At 38.5% G+C, this 16453-nt stretch overlaps 1 protein-coding gene across 4 annotated transcripts in view; it reads left to right on the top strand.

Annotated features, from left to right (window-relative positions):
* The window catches only part of Fgf9 (fibroblast growth factor 9), a 99127-nt gene extending 87812 nt beyond the window's left edge, over positions 1 to 11315 (top strand). For all 4 annotated transcript variants that reach the window (XM_090342403.1, XM_090342401.1, XM_090342402.1 and 1 more), the window contains one exon: positions 9978 to 11315. In XM_090342403.1, coding sequence (XP_090198529.1) covers positions 9978 to 10223 — 246 coding nt within the window. In that variant the 3' untranslated portion in view covers positions 10224 to 11315. The remainder of the gene's footprint in view (positions 1 to 9977) is intronic.
* The last annotated feature ends 5138 nt before the right edge of the window (positions 11316 to 16453 follow it).

Raw genomic sequence — 16453 nt, 5'->3', positions numbered from 1 at the left:
CTGGGCTGGCTTTGAATCTCAGTCCTCAGCTCTCAGCTAGGATTACAGACCTGAACCACTAACACCTCGCTATTATATTTTAAAAATGTTCTCCTCTTATTTCTGTAAACTGTGTGCCAAATTTCACTTGCTTTGTTTATCATAGGAAATATTTGCTTGATTTTTCTTGTTTGACTCCATTCATCCCTTCTAAAATATCTGTTGATTATTCCTGACATAAAGTAGCTGGGTTCCATTTTGAAATTAAAGTAAATCTTTATTTTTTTCCACTTTATCTTCTCCATTGTCTGCCCATCTGAAATTTCAAGGGCATCTTACTTTTAGTTTTAGAATATGTTCTGTTTGTGTGAATTTTCAGTAGGCGTTTTAAGTGGTTATTGAATGATGACACTACTCTTATCAGGTAGTAGTTTATAATAAGAGATGTAATGTGGGATTTTTTTCAACAGGGTGTTCTAAGATCGCAAAAGAAAATTGATGAAAATTTCCTATAAGTATATTTATGAAAAATATACTAAATATATATTAACAGAAGCTGAAGTATTCCTTAAGGTGAATTTGAATTTGAACTGTCTTACCTTGTACAAGATTTTCTTCTCCATGTGGGACTAACTGAAAGTTAAAGGAAGATTTTGAGTTGATGTGATTTGTTAATGATTTATTTTTATGAGCAGTTTCTAAGGAAGGCCTCTAAAATGCCTTGCTTGTCCTACATGGAAGCTTATTTATTGCCATATGAGCAGTAAGAATGTTGCAAGAACCAGGCACTGGTGGCTCATACCTTTTAATCCGAGTTACACAGGGGGCTGAGATCTGAGATTGCAGTTTGAAACCAGCTTTGGCAGGAAAGTTCATGAAACCTTTTCTCTCCAATAATCAATTAAAAATAAAAGCTGGAAGTTTAGCTCAAGAGGTAGAATGTTAGCTTTGAGCAAAAAGTAGTTCAGGAACAGCACCCAGGGTCTGAGTTCAAGCCCCAAGTCTGTTACACACACACACACACACACACACACACACACACACACACACACTTCTCAATAGATGTGTGAGTGCCTGTATGTTTATGTTTAGATAGACACATATAGTATGTGTGTGTCTGTAGGTATACGTGTGTGCATGAATGTATGTGTTTGCATATGTCTGCGTGTACATGCATGACTGTATCTCTGTGTATCTGAGAATGTGAGTCTGTTGGTGGATACGTTGTACTTATATTTCGACAAAGCTTTTGATCCTTGAGTCCTCAAGTGCTAATGTAGCCAAGTTTCTGAGGAGCTGTTTTCTGTTCTTTTTCTTTGTTTCGTTTTCTTTCTTCTGTTTTCTCCTATAGAGACTATAGGAATTCTTTTTTTTTTATTTTTTGCCAGTCCTGGAGCTTGAACTCAGGGGCACTGGCCTTGGGCTTTCTCAAGGCTAGAGCTCTACCACTTGAGCCTCAGCACCACTTCTGGCTTTTTTGTATATACGTGGTACTGAGAAATCGAACCCAGGTCTTCGTGCATGCTAGGCAAGTACTCTACCACTAGGCCAAGCTCCCGGCCCCAGGAATTCTGAACTTCAAATACATATTCAATATCTTATAGAATTAAACATTTAAAAATTAAATCTATAATTGAAACGTTTAAAGTTTTAAATTTGTTTTTTATTCAATCAGTTAATTACTTTTTCTTGAAAGAGAGGCTATATTGTCTAGGTTGACCTTAAAATCTTGGAATTAAGCCTTCTTCTTATCTGAGCCTCTTATATAGCTAGGACTGTAAGTGTGAACTACCATGTTTAGCTTAAAATTATTATTGTTTTTAAACTCCAGTATAATTAGGAACGTAGTCATGAGCCATTGGCATGTGGACACCCAGAAACCTAAAAATCGTATATATGTCTGAATTCCTATGTAATGTCTTGATTTGTTATACATTTGTACCATGTTTATCTTATTATTTGTTGAGGTGATGGGGATTGAATCCAGGGCTTTTTGTCTATCAACCACGTGTTCTGTCACTAAGCTTCTAGATCACTGTTTAATATGTAAATCAAGTTAAATATATTTATTCTAAACATCTTCTTTAAAGTAGTAGAAACATTAAAACCATTCTGTTCATCTTTTAGAAACACATAAGACATCTGTACCTGTACACTAAGCTGCCTGTCTTCTTTTTTATATGAATTTTATTTATTTATTTATTTATTTTTATTGTAGGGATAATGTTTAGAGGGGTTACAGTTACATTCGTCAGGTAATGGGTACATTACTTCTCAAACCTTGATACCCCTTCTCATGTTTTTGTTCCCCTTTCCCTCCCCCAACCCCTTCCAGTCATCTTGTTTTCTCTTTTCCCTTCCCTATTTCAAATAAACAAATAAACGTATATACAATATACCAGGTAACAAAGTCAGATACAGTAACCACATGAGATTAACCACTATAAGTGGAAAAAAAGAGAAAAGAAATAATGTCATATAGTGCATTAAGAACAGCAATCACAAACATAAACCTCTTGTTTCCATAACCTAGAGTTTATTTCATTTAGTCTTACCCTGTATTACCATGTGTACATAGGTTTTGAGCTATTGTGATCTTCTGTTAGGAGAATCCTAGATGTATACTAATTGTTACAAATGAGGGAAACCATGGAGCCTATGTTCCCGTTAGGTCTGGCTTACTTCACTTAATAGGATTTTTTTTCCCCAAGTCTTTCCATTTCCTTACGAATGGGGCGATGTCATTCTTTCTGATTAAGCTGCCTTACTCCTAACTGAAACTTTAGGACCATTTGTACTTTATCTTCCCTGTCCATTTCCATATATCCATGAGATAAGATTAAAAGTTGTCTCCATCCTTGCTTGCCTACATTGACCCAGATGCATGCAATCCCTTGGTTCCCGTAATTCTAGGACAACTGAAGGTCAAAGGTAGGCCCATTCAGAATGGTAGGGGTTTGGAGAAACTGAAGTTAGAGTAAGGAATGTGGAGGGCCTTCGGCTTGAATCTGGATAGGAACTTCTAAAAAAAAATCAGAAGTACTGCCCTCCTGTTTCTGCTGTCTGTGTCTGTTGCTTTCCATCTAATTGGAAAATTCTTCCATGAGAGAAGAGTTAAAAGACCTGGCTTCTTATTAATGGTCTTTCGGTCATTATATTTAATCAACCCAGTCCTGCAACAACTCCCATTAAAGCTTTTACTGCTTGATTATTAATGAGGAAGAGCACATCTGGGTGAGTAATTGTGGTTAAGGGAGGTTTAAGTACCAGGACTGTAAGAAGCAGTAGATATGAGAATGAATGATCACATCAAAGTCATTAACTTATGAAATGTTCAGGGACCCTACAATTAAATCAATGTCTATATAGTCACTGGTCATGAATTTATGTGTTATTGTGGTTTATATTGTGGCAGTAAGTAGCTTAATCAACCCATTGAGTTGAAGAAACAATAGCCCAGTTATAGCTTAGACATATATTTATTAACATTTATGAATATAGAAGTCATATTTTAAAATAGCAGCCTTCATGTGTATGGTAAGAAGTATTACTGAGTCTCAGATTTGAGTCACAGCTCTGTTTCTGCTTATATTTTGGTCCGGGGAGCTTTAATTAGAGAACAGAGTCTCATGGACTTTTCTGCCTGGGCTGGCTTCAAACCTTCATCCTCAGATCTAAGCCTCTTGAGTAACTAGGATTACAGGTTTGAGCCACCAATGCCTGGCTTTTTTTTTTTTTTTTGTAGGCATAGATTTGAATTGGACAACATAATGGGCATGTGGTTTACCTATTTTCAAATGGCCTAATATGTTAAGTTTAGTGTCTGTGTCTTTATAACATTCCTATGCATTCTCCAGGCTATACTATAATTTTCACATTATTATCTCATACTTTGGTTTTAACAGGAACAGTAAAAGTTTTGAAGTTTTTCATTTCAGTTTTTTTTTCCCCATTGCTCAGAATTTGATGATATAAAATGAAAAGAGGTTTCCATAGTTACTAACATTCACCAGATTTTGTTCCGAAGCATGGGCTTTAGAAGACTTTTGAATTAAATCCATATTCTCCACCCAAGCCTTGTGATATAATCCAATAGTTCAAAGACAGGTATGTCATAAACAGCTCAAGTTAAATAATCTAAAAAAATTTAAAACATGGAAATATAATAAAACAAGAATTGATCACTTTATAGTGGAATACTCTATAAACTGTCTGCACTGGAAACATGTGGAGAGTTTTTAAAACATCTGAGTTCCATATTTCTAGAGTGTATAGTTTATTTGAAAGCAGACTCTCTCTTCCACATATGTAAGAAAACAGGCGAATCCTTTTTTAATTCCAATTTGCATATGAAAAATAAGTATATTTTAGTTAAGAAATAATATTGACACTAAGCTAGGCACTCGTGGCTCACACCTATATTCCTAGCTACTCAGGAGGCTGAGACCTGAGGATCAAGATTTGAAGACAGCCGGGGCTGTGTGTGTGTGTGAGTGATAGTGCCAGTACTGGGATTTAAACACATTCTTGTTTGGCTTTTTACTTTTACTTTTTCTTTCTTTCTTTCTTATTTTCTTTTTTGCCAGTCCTGGGCTTGAGCTCAGGGCCTGAGCACTGTCCTTGGACTTACTCAAGGCCAGAGCTCTACCATTGGAGCCACAGCACCACTTCTGGTGTTTTTCTATGTATGTGGTACCAAGGAATCGAACCTGCATGCTAGGCAAGCACTCTACCACTAGGCCAAACTCCCAGCCTACTTTTTTTTTTTTTTGCACAAGGTTGATGCTTTGTTATTTGAGCCACACCTCCACTTCTAGTTTTCTGCTGAATGAATGGAGAAGGTTTCATGGACTTTCCTGCTGGCTGGCTCTACAGACTCTTCAGATCTCAGTCTTTGGAGTAGGTAGGATTACAAATGTGAGCCACCAGTGCCCGCATGGAATGTAAGCTTATCAGAGTTAGTTTATTTTCATGAGTTGAAATGTACCTTTTTTTTTTTTTTAACACCACCCTTCCCTTGAGCCAAGCCCCACTTCCCGGTTGCTAGAGGTTAACAGGAGATAAGAGTCTCAGGTCTTTTGTGCCCAGGCTGGCTTTGAACTTCGATCCTCAGATCTCAGCCTCCTGAGTAGCTAGGATTACAGGCATGAGCCACCTCACTCGGCTTGTACCATTGTTTTTGTAGTGTAGTGTTAGCACAATTGTACTGGACTGAAGTTAAACAGCCTTTCTCTTTGAACTAATCATCATAAGAAATGTTGGTTGTAGATAATAGTATATCATTTTGTATGTGCTGATAATTGGACTTTAACTCACTTGGGCTTTGGGTTCCTTGCTCATTACTGGCACTTTACCACTTGAGCCACACATCCACTCATTATGGCATTTTGCTGGTAAGTTGGAAATAAGAGTCTTGCAAACTTTTCTGCTTAGGGTGGCATTGAACTTCAGATTTTAGCATTCATAGTAGCTAGATTTATAGGTGTATACTGTTTCACAATCAAATAATTCACTTTATTTTCAGGATATTATATGTGCATACATGATACTTAAAACAGCCTTCAAGGGAAGTAAACCACTTTAATTGGGCTGTGAAAAGGTTAGCTGCATTTTATTTTTTATGCTGATTCCTAATTTTTCTTTTTTTTTTTTGGTCATGGGGCTTGAACTCGGCCTGGGTGCTGTCCCTGAGCTCTTCAGCTCAAGGCTACCACCCTACCCCTGGGCATTGTCCCTTAGCTCTTCAATTCAAGGCTACCACCCTACCCTTGAGCCAAGTCCCACTTCCCATTTTTCTAGTTTTCTAGAGGTTAATTGGAGATAAGAGTCTCAGGTCCTTTTGTGCTCAGGCTGGCTTTGAATCCAGATCCTCAGATCTCAGCCTCCAGAGTAGCTAGGATTATAGGCGTGAGCCACCCCGCCAGGCTTGACTCCTGATTTTGTATTGTATTATGCTGCTGTCAGAAAGAATGACATCGCCCCATTTGTAAGGAAATGGAAAGATTTAGAAAAAATAATATTAAGTGAAGTAAGCCAGACTCAAAAGAACATAGGCTCAATGGTTTCCCTCATTTGTCATAATCAGTAGAAACTTTGGGCTTTCTAGCAGAGATTTACAATAGAACAAAACCTAGATACATAAGGCCATATAGTAAGATGTTAAATGGAAGGACCTCCATGATATAGAAACAAAAGCCATACATGAGTGGTTGTTGTCCTTATTGTACTGTGTTATCTCTCATCTCTTTTGCTGTCCCTTGGTTATCTCACATTGTTACAGTATTTCACCTTGTTATCTGATATATTGTATATATGCGTGTTTGGTTATTTGAAATTGTATAGGGAAGGGGGGAAACAAGATGAGGGGCAGGGGTGGGGGGAGGGAAATGGGGACCAAGACATGAGAAAGGGTACCAATGTTTGTGAAGTAATGCACCTTCTATCGGTGAATATAATGTAACCCTTCTATTAATTACAATAAAAATATATGGAAAAAAATCTTCTGAGTGTACAGAAAGAATCTTAAAAAGAAACCCGTGTTCTGTTTGTAGATAGCAGAAACTTTACCACTAGAAAATTTTGTTCAAGCTTTCTGTTTTCTTTCTTTTAGCCTATCCTTCTGAGAAATGGCCAGTGGGTTTAATTTTTAATTTGAAATTATGTATTAAAGATGAATGGAGAGAGGCAAAAATAGTCATTATATTCAATGCACATATTTTTCCTTTCCTAGCTCTTTTGTTTCCTTTCTTCCTTCCTCCCTCCCTCCTTCTGTCCCTCCTTCTCTCTCTCCCTCCCCCTCCTTCCCTCCCCCCCTTCCTCCCTCCCTCCTTCTGTCCCTCCTTCTCTCTCTCCCTCCCCCTCCTTCCCTCCCCCCCTTCCTCCCTCCCTCCCCCCTCCCTCCCTCCCTCCTTTCTTTCCTGCCTGCCTGCCTACTTGCCCACCTGCCTTCCCTCCTTCCCTCCCTCCCATCATTTTTCTATGTGTGTGTGTGTGTGTGCGCGCGCGCGCGCGCGCGCGCGCGCGCACTCTCCTGTTTCAACACAAAGTAAAAGTTTGTCCAATGAAATACTTGGTTAAAGCCTGGGAGCTAGACTGGGCATTGAAGCTCATGCCTGTAATCCTAGCTACTCCAGAGGCTGAGATCTGAAGATCATCGTTTGAAGCCAGTCCAGGCAGGAAAGGCCATAACACCCATATCTCCAATTAACCACCTAAACATCCTAAGTAGAACTGTGGGCTCAAAGTGGTAGAACACCAGCCGTGAGAAAAAAGCTCAGTAGACAGTGCCCAAACCCTAAGTTCATGCCCCATGACCAACAAAAATCAAACAAAAACACCCCGAAAGCTAGACTGGGCACTGGTGGCTCATGCCTGTATTCCTACTTACTCAGGAAGCTGAGATCTGAGGATCACTGCTTGATTAAAAGGAAAAAAAAAATCCCTACTCTTATCTCCAACTAACCAGCAAAAGAACTGGAAGTGGAGCTGTCACTCAAGTGGTAGGATACTAGCCTTGAGTAAAAAAACAACTCAGGGCTAATGCCCAGGCTTTGAGTTCAAACCCCAATACCAGCACAAACAACAACAACAACAATACCAACACAAAATAAAACAAAAATCCTGGGGGCTAGTGATTGACCAGTTTTCTTTCTTTCTGTCTTTTTTTTTTTTTTTTTGCCAGTCCTGGGGCTTGAACTGAGGGCCTGAGTCTGTCCTTGGGCTTTCTCTTTCAAGGCTATGTGGTACTGAGAAATTGAACCCAGGTCTTCGTGCACGCTAGGCAAGCACTCTACCACTAGGCCAAAGGCTGGGCCTTTTTTTTTTTTTTTTTTTTTTTTTTTTTTTTGTGGGCCATGGGGCTTGAATTCAGCTTGAGTGCTGTCCCTGAGCTCTTCAGCTCAAGGCTACCGCCCTACCCTTAAGCCAAGCCCCACTTCTCGTTCTCTAGAGGCTAATTGGAGTTTAGAGTCTCAGGTCCTTTTATGCCCGGGTTGGCTTTGAACCTTGATCCTCAGATCTCAGCCTCCAGAGTAGCTAGGATTACAGGAGTAAGCCACCATGCCCAGCTGTTTTCTTTTTCTTTTAACAAAAAGTATTGTGTGTGTGCATGTTGTATGTGGGCTATGTGGTGCGTGTGTGAGTGTGTATGTGCCAGTACTGGATCTTGAACTCAGGCTTCACACCCTCACGTGGCCTTTTTTACTGAAGTTAGCACTCTACCACTCTTGAACCACATTTCCACTTCCAGTTTTTTGGTGGTTTCTTAGAGAGATAAGTGTATCACCGACTTTTCTGCTGTGTTTAAACTGTGGTTCTTAGCTCTCAGCCTCCTGTATAGTTAGGATTATAGGCATGAGCTACCAGTGCCCAGCTATCTAGTTTATGCTTTTTTTTGTTGTTATTTTTTTGTTTTTTGTCTGTGGTGGGGCTTGAACTTTGGGCCCAATACAGCCTATTGCCTTTATCTCCAGGCACCATCTTCAATACACATTTCTACTCATAGCTGTGAGTAGTACCCCCCCCCACATACACACACACACACTGTGTGTCAGTGGGTTTGACCAGTCTTGGACTAAAAAAATCTGTTTTGAACATATACCAACATCATTCTTGTCTTAATTCTTGAAATAATACAGTGTAACAACTGCTCACACAACATTAACATTGTATTAGGTCTGATAAGTAGTCTAGAGATTATGTAAGGTATACAGAAGGATGTGCCTGGGTTCTAAGCCGATTTGACATCATTTTTTTTTTTTTTTACAAGAATAAGGGGTTTGAGAATCCACAGATTTTATTATCCATGGGTTAAGGGGGAGGGGATCTTGGTACCAGTTCCTTGAAGATAGTTAAGGATGACTATCTACATTAACATGCAGACTGAGGGTTAACTGCCTCAGAATTTTTCCATGAGGAGCTGAGTGGCCACAGCTCATGCATGTAATCCTAGCTATTCAGGAGGCTGAGATCTGAAGATCTCTGTTCAAAGCTAGCCTGGTCAGAGAAAGTCAGTAAGACTTTATCTCTTCAATTAGCCACCAAAAAGCTGAAAGTGGAGCTGTGGCTCAAGTGACAGAGCAATATAGAATGCTAGCCTTGAGTGAAAAAGCTAAGGTAGACCTCCGAAATCCTGAGTTTAAGCCCTAGTAATGGTACAAAAGAAAGAAGAAAAAAGTTTTGAATTACAGTTAAGCTGATTTTGCAAAGTGCTTGGAGGTAGTTAAAATTTTCTATCTATCTGTCTGTCTGTCTATCTATCTATCTATCTATCTATCTATCTATCTATCTATCTATCTTTTTAAAACCAGACATCAGCTTTCTCAGGTTGAACATCCTTAATCTGGAGACCAGAACTCTTGAAGTGCTTTTAGCCCCTCAAAGTTTTGAGCACCAACATTATGCTTGAAGGGGACCTTGCTACAAATGAAAATATCCTTTTGTGAAAAAAATTATAGTAGATTTGCTTTCAGGGTGAATCTTTCTATGTGAAATGTAAGTGAATTTTGTTTTAGACTTGCATCCAATCTTCCAGATATGTACATGTAAATATTCCAAAATCTGGCCATGAACTGATGGCTTAGGCCTGTAATCCTAGCTACTCAGGGAGCTATCCATCAAAGGATCATGGTTCAAAGCCAGCCCAGGTAGAAAAGTTCGTGAGACTTTTATCTTCAATTAAACAGAAAAAAAGAATGCTGAAAGTGGAAGGGTGGCTCAACTGGTAGAAAGTCATTCTCGAGTGATTAAAAAACAACAACAAACAACAGCTCAAAACCTAAGCGCGAGCCCCACTTCTGGTACAAAATATGCTAGATGCTACATAGATAGATACCCCCACGTCTGAAAAAATAGAATCCAAACCACTTCTGGTACCAAACATTTGTGATAAGGAGCATTCAACTTTCCCGATGCTTCAGTAGGCTGCAATTGATCTTTGAATACAGAAAGTAGCTAAATTTGCAACGCATTCATTTTCCCTTTTTTTCTCTTTTAAACAGGAAAAACTAACGCAAGAGTGTGTATTCAGAGAACAGTTTGAAGAAAACTGGTATAACACATACTCCTCAAATCTATATAAACATGCGGACACTGGAAGACGATACTATGTTGCATTAAATAAAGATGGAACTCCAAGAGAAGGGACCAGGACTAAAAGACACCAGAAATTCACACATTTTTTACCTAGACCAGTGGACCCGGACAAAGTACCTGAACTATATAAGGATATTCTAAGCCAAAGTTGACAAAAGACAATTTCTTCACTTGAGCCCTTAAGGAAAAAAAAAGAAAAAAGAAAAAAAAAGAAAAAGTAACCACTTTAAAATGATTTCATGCGGTGGGTTCTTATTGATTAGCTGTGTTATCACCTCGGCTCCACTGTTGTCAAATTTTGTCGCATGCATAGTGTGTGATGGAAGCTTGAATGGAAACATGCTGATTTTGTTCTGCACTTAACAGTGAGTCCTCCCTGAGGGCTGCCTGGGGGCCACTTGCTCAATTTATTTGTGAAAGGTGAGAGAGGAAGAGAGAGGAGAATGGGAGAAAGAATGGGCCAGAGAGAATGGGAGGGAGGATGGGAGAGGGTAGCCAGGCAAATCAAAAACTCCAGAGAACAGAGAAGACAGCCTGATGCATGCTGGGAAATAGACATGCTTTTCCATTTTTGATCAGCTGAACTCCATCCGTCCATCATACTGCCATACTTCAACTCATCAGGATATTTTGGCTGGTAGCCTAACGTTTAAGGGTACACTGCATTTTCAAAGGCATGGAGGGTGCAGTCTTACTTAAAAAAAAAAATAAAAACAACAGCAACAACAAAAAAACTTTTTCAGTTAATTCTCACTGGTATCATCCCAGTGAACTTAAAAGCAAAGACCTCTTAGTTTAAAAAAAAATAATAAAAAATAAAAAGAAGAAAAAAATGAAGAAAAAAAGGAAAAAAAAGAGGAAAAAAGAAAAAAGTTAAATTTATTTATAGAAATTCCAAAGGTGACATTTTATTTATTTTATATATTTATTTATTATATAGAGTTTATTTTTAATGAAATATGTACAGGCCAGATAGGCATTTTGGAAGCTTTAGGCTGTGTAAGCATTAAAATGGCTAAGTCTGCTATGAACCTGTGGTAAATTCATGCAAGTAGGTATCACGGTGCATGGATATGAGAAATTTCTAATGACCCTAATGTACTAAAGGCGACAATCTATTTTGTGCCCATATTATTGTAAACTTATGCACTTGCTCATGACACTGAGTCGTCTTCACTCTTCAGACTGCTTGTTTCATAGCTTATCCCAGAGGATTAAAGATAAAACTGGGTCTCAACCTTTTATTCTGTGTCTGTAATTTTCCTCTCTTAAGTGATTTGTATTACTATAGTTTCATGATTGGAAAAATATAAGGGTTGGTATATGTCTTACTTGTCTCAATCTATCACAGAATATACCAAAGCTAAACGATAACTTTGCTTCTAACTTAACCCATCTCCAGAACAATGGGGCTGACATCAAATATCCTGCTGATTCAGAATCCTCAAAAAGAAGAAAAAAACCCCAAAAGCTTACATAGCGCTGACTTTTTTAAGAGACAAGATTCAGATTCATAGAAGCATTCTTGTAAACTTTTTATTTGTGCACTTAACCATCAAATATGAAATCATACAAGTACCATAGGAGATCATTGTAATATCTTTTATAGAGAATTGCGTCAGGGTGACCTGTCATAAAATGACACCCTTCAAGTTAAATTTTCAACATGAAACCAATAAATCTTTATCAATAATGACTTTGAGGGGCCAAACATTATAATCATTGACTGTGCTTTGTTTTGTAAAATGGTCTTCAAAACTGCTCAACTTTTTTAAAGAGGGAAACTTACTCCTATCTAGGATATCTTTTACAAGCTTTTATAACACTTTATGCTGAAAAGCATAGGACACATATTCCTTTGGTAGCAATAATTTTGGAACTTGCCCTTGAATGAGAGAGGCTATTTCTTACTATCAAGGTGAAAAGAGCCAAAATTCTTAAAGCAATATATTTAAGGAGGAATAAAGCAATTTATACAACAAAATTCTTCATGCATACATCACAATTTCTAGTCAGTGGAATTGGAATATTGAAAGTGGCAGTTAAAAACATGTTGGGTTTTATGTAACTAATAAAAAAATTAATATTCTAGTTTTGTTTTGCTCAGATGCACATTTTCTATGAAAAAGAAACATGTCAGTAGTAAGTAAAAGCTTTTTAAGAATGCGAGACACATAATTTACATTGGGAGCAGATACACATAACTTCTATATTTCACTAAAGAGTGCATGGAATTTCTCTCCTACTGGTGTTTATTAATTAAGGAAAAAAATAAGTCTAATATTTGGAATTGAGAAATAGCTTACAGAGAGGAAACAGAAGCACTGTGAAATGGTGCTTTATGATAAAATATTGAAAAGTCCTTTTCATTTTATTTTCTTGGAATTTCTTCACCCTTGCAGTTTTCTAAACAAACGCATTTAATTCTAAGTAGTATTCTTATTTATTTTCTATTTGCTGCTGCTAAAATATGCACATATTCAGGCTTTAGTTTTTCCAAATGACTTTAATTTTTTTTTTTTTCCTGGCTGAAAGGGAGTTTGAATCTTTGACCACAGGGGGAGAAGAAACAAGTTTCTAGGATGTCATAGGTCTAATACTTAGCACTGAAGACAGTGATTTTTGGAAGACAGCCAAAAGTAATATTAAAGTAGCTAACATGAGACTCCAGGTAATTAGCCTTAAAGAATGAGAAAGAATTGTGACAAACAAAACCAAATTCCCTTCAAATCTCCATGCATTCCTTAAAAAAGAAATGCTACTTTAATGTCTACTTTTGGAGTTATTTTGTTTTGGGTAACTTTATTTTTTAAAAGGAAAGCAAAATGTTCTATGCTTTTGACCAACAGATACAATAAACTGTAATGGTCTGTAAATAAATAAACATTGACGTATGCAATTGATGTAAATAGGTGTTCTGGGAGAAGAAGCTGGCTCAGGGCTTGTGTGTGTCCATCTTCTTGTTGAGCAGTAGTTACCCATGGCACTCGGTGTGCATCCGGTTCTTGTCCATAAGAGACCCCCAAGCTTGTTGGATGGCAGCCCAGAGGGCCCCCGTGGAATGGGTGGTTCCATTTTCACAAACAGATGCTCACATAGTCAAATCACCCTCTTGTTGATGCCAACTCCGACACCTTGGTCAAAGACTTAACCCTGCATGGATGGAAAGGAACCACCTCTCCATCTGTCATGCAATTGTCCCCAAGCAGTGTTGAAGGACATGCCAGGTCCTGTTTTGTAGATAAAGGAATGGTGATTTCATTCTATTTCATCTCATTAACACGATGACAATGACCTTATGTTATTTACTTGATAAACTGTAATTGTATGTAAATACATACAGAATCATGTAATTTGTGTAAATACATAATTACAGACTTTTTGAAAACTGGCATTTTTTTTCACTTGATGTCCATTTTGGAGCTGTTGAAGATTCTGTGCCTACATAACCAAATGGGATTCAAAAAAAAAAACAAAAACAGAAACAAACCAACCACACTCCCCTTGTTCTTACAGCTGTGTGTGTATGTGTATGTTTGGGGTTGAGGGGATAGAAGGGAGGAACAAAATGTAGGCAGATGTCTTTTCTGTAAAGAAAAGCAAGTGATTTTCTGGGATGAAAATTTATGGACTTGAAGCAAGCAAATAACACTGTATTTTTATTTTTTGTACATTTACTCAGATGGGCGGACGAACAAAGACATAGCGTTCGAGGTCAAATTCTATTTAGCGCATCACTTGACATTGAAATGTGCCAAATATAGATGCACGGTTTGTGGCCACTTGCACGAAAGAGCTGTGGAGGGCGGGAGGAAGAGGGGCATTATGCCAGATGGAGTCAAAAACTGCATTAACCAGCCCCTCCCATGTGACTGTGTATGTGTGGTCCACAAACTCCGACAATACTCTCATGCATCTGGAGATAGTTCAGTTTTTAAATTGATATTTTATTCTTACAACGAGAATAGGGGAGGAATGGTAACAATAAATAGCTTCTATCTTTGTCAGTACCCAGTCTGAGATTCAAAAATCCATGAGTATATAGAATGGGTCATGGGTACAGGAAGATTGGTTGAAAAATGTGTGAATGGAGGCTTGAAAGGTTAATTCCCCCACTCCCATATTGGACAATAGAAATGTATTCTGTACTACTGTTATTATTAATACATAGTCATGACATTTATACAGTGACTGATGGATTTCCTCTTTATAGAGGAAATATAGATAGTATAGATATTTTTTTTTGTCAGTCCTGGGGCTTGAACTCAGAGCAACATTCTTGTTGGCATTGTTGTTTACAGCTGGTGCTTTGCCACTTGAACCATGTCTTTAGTCCAGCATTTTTCTGGTTGGTTGAATATGAGAGTCTTGCAGACTTTTCTGACTGGACTGGATTTGAACTGTGATCCTCTACATCTCAAACTCCTGAATCTCTGTGATTACAGGCATAAGCCACCAGCACCTGATAGAAAACACGTGTTCTTAATGTGTTTTCTCCTTCTGTAACTTCCAGCAGCTAGCTATTGGGTCACACAATTTTCTTTTTTTTTCTTTTTTGCCAGGCCTGGGGCTTGTATTGAGGGCCTGGGCACTGTCCTTGGGCTTTCTCAAGGCTAGAGCTCTACCACTTGAGCACATTAACACTTTCAGCTTTTTCAGTGTATGTGGTACAGAGGAATAAAACCCAGGGCTTTGTGCATGCTAGACAAACACTCTACCACTAGGCCATGCTCCTGGCCCCAGACAATTTTTGTAAGGGTTCTTTGTTATTTTGATTATTAATAAGAAAATTCTGACTTCACCTTATTGGTCTCCAACTATACCTCAGCTTATAATGAGCAAAACATTTTTAAATTAAAAATTTTGGGGGGTCAGTTATGGGGCTTGGGTGCTGTCTCAGAGCTCTTTTTGCTCAGTGCTAATGCTCTACTACTGTAAACCATAGCACCATTTCTGGTTTTCTGGTGGTTCATTGTAGTCTCATTGCTTTTCCTGCTTGGGCTGGCTTTGAACTGTGATCCTCAGATTTCAGCCTCCTGACTAGCTAAGATTGCAACAGATATGAGCCACTAATGCCTGGCTCAATTTTAATTTTAAATTTAAAAAAATTCTTCATTTTTTCCCCCCTTCCTGGGTGGGTCACTTCTAGCTACTCAAGAAGCTAAGATGTGAGGATTGCAGTTCAAAGCCAGCACTGCCATGGATTTCTGTGAGACTCTTATCTCCAAATAGTAGAAAACTAAAAGTAAATTGTGTCTCAAGTGATAGAGTGTTAGCCTTGAGCAAAAAAAAAAAAAAAAACAACAACAACAAAAAACCTTAGGGGTCCCACTGACTTCAAGCCCCAGGATTGGAGTGCATGCGTGTGGATACACACACACACACACACACACACACACACACGCACGTGACCAGACATCTGAAAAGCCCTTGACAAGGTATATGTGGACCTAAGCTTTGCTTTTCTTCCCTGTCTTCTTTAGAAGTTGATTCTCATTGTGTGTGTGCGCGCGCGCGTGCATGTGTGTGTGCGTGTATCCAGAACAATTGGGCACCAGAAGCTAAGGAGTTAGAAGTCATATGTTGAGATCATCCATAGCTAAACCCTCCTTACCAGGGAAAAGCAAGCATTTTTATTAGTATTCACAGCCCAGCTTGGAAAAACTTTTTTGGGGTGTGTGTGTGTGTGTGTGTGTGTGTGTGTGTGTGTATGTTGATCCTGGGGTTTGAACTTAGGGCCTGGGCGCTGTCCCTAATCTTTTGTGCTCAAGGCTAACACTAGCACTTGTACCACAGCTCCACTTCTATCTTTTTTGAGTAGTTAATTGGGGATATTAGTTACCCAGCCGAGGCTGGCTTTGAACTGTGATCCTCAGATCTCAGCCCCTGCTTAGCTAGAATTATAGTCAAGAAACTTATTTTTAAAAGCATTCATGCAGGAAAATATTGGGGTGTTGCACAGTGTTCTGTAAGCTACACTTGGCTGATTCATAGCTTATGCATATGCTTTCCCGCTGGGCTGGTAAATGACAGTGTTGCGAGGTTTCTTCTAGTCTCTGAGGAGAAGAGACTTTAATTGCAGCTGCTCTTCAGGGGAAGGTAATACTTTAAACTCTATGACTGACTAACACAATTTCTCCCTCCATGCTCCCCATCCTATTTCTCTTTATTTTTGGCACTATATATATATTACATATATTTGTGATATTGAGTGTAAGCACTGACTTAGTTTTAAGCAATTACTTGGGTGTTTTGGCTCACAGCTGAATCTCTACCACCTGATCCATGACTCCAACCCATTTTTTTTCTATCTGGCCCCAAAAGTTATTAAGAGGTACTAATTCCATAAGTCAGGCTATGAGTATAATACTTCTTGATCAAG

The sequence above is a fragment of the Megascapheus bottae genome, chromosome 11 (genome assembly GCF_031878675.1).
Source record: "Megascapheus bottae isolate mThoBot1 chromosome 11, mThoBot2.hap1, whole genome shotgun sequence".
Taxonomy (NCBI): Eukaryota; Metazoa; Chordata; class Mammalia; order Rodentia; family Geomyidae; genus Megascapheus; species Megascapheus bottae.
This window is presented reverse-complemented; position numbering and strand designations above follow the sequence as displayed.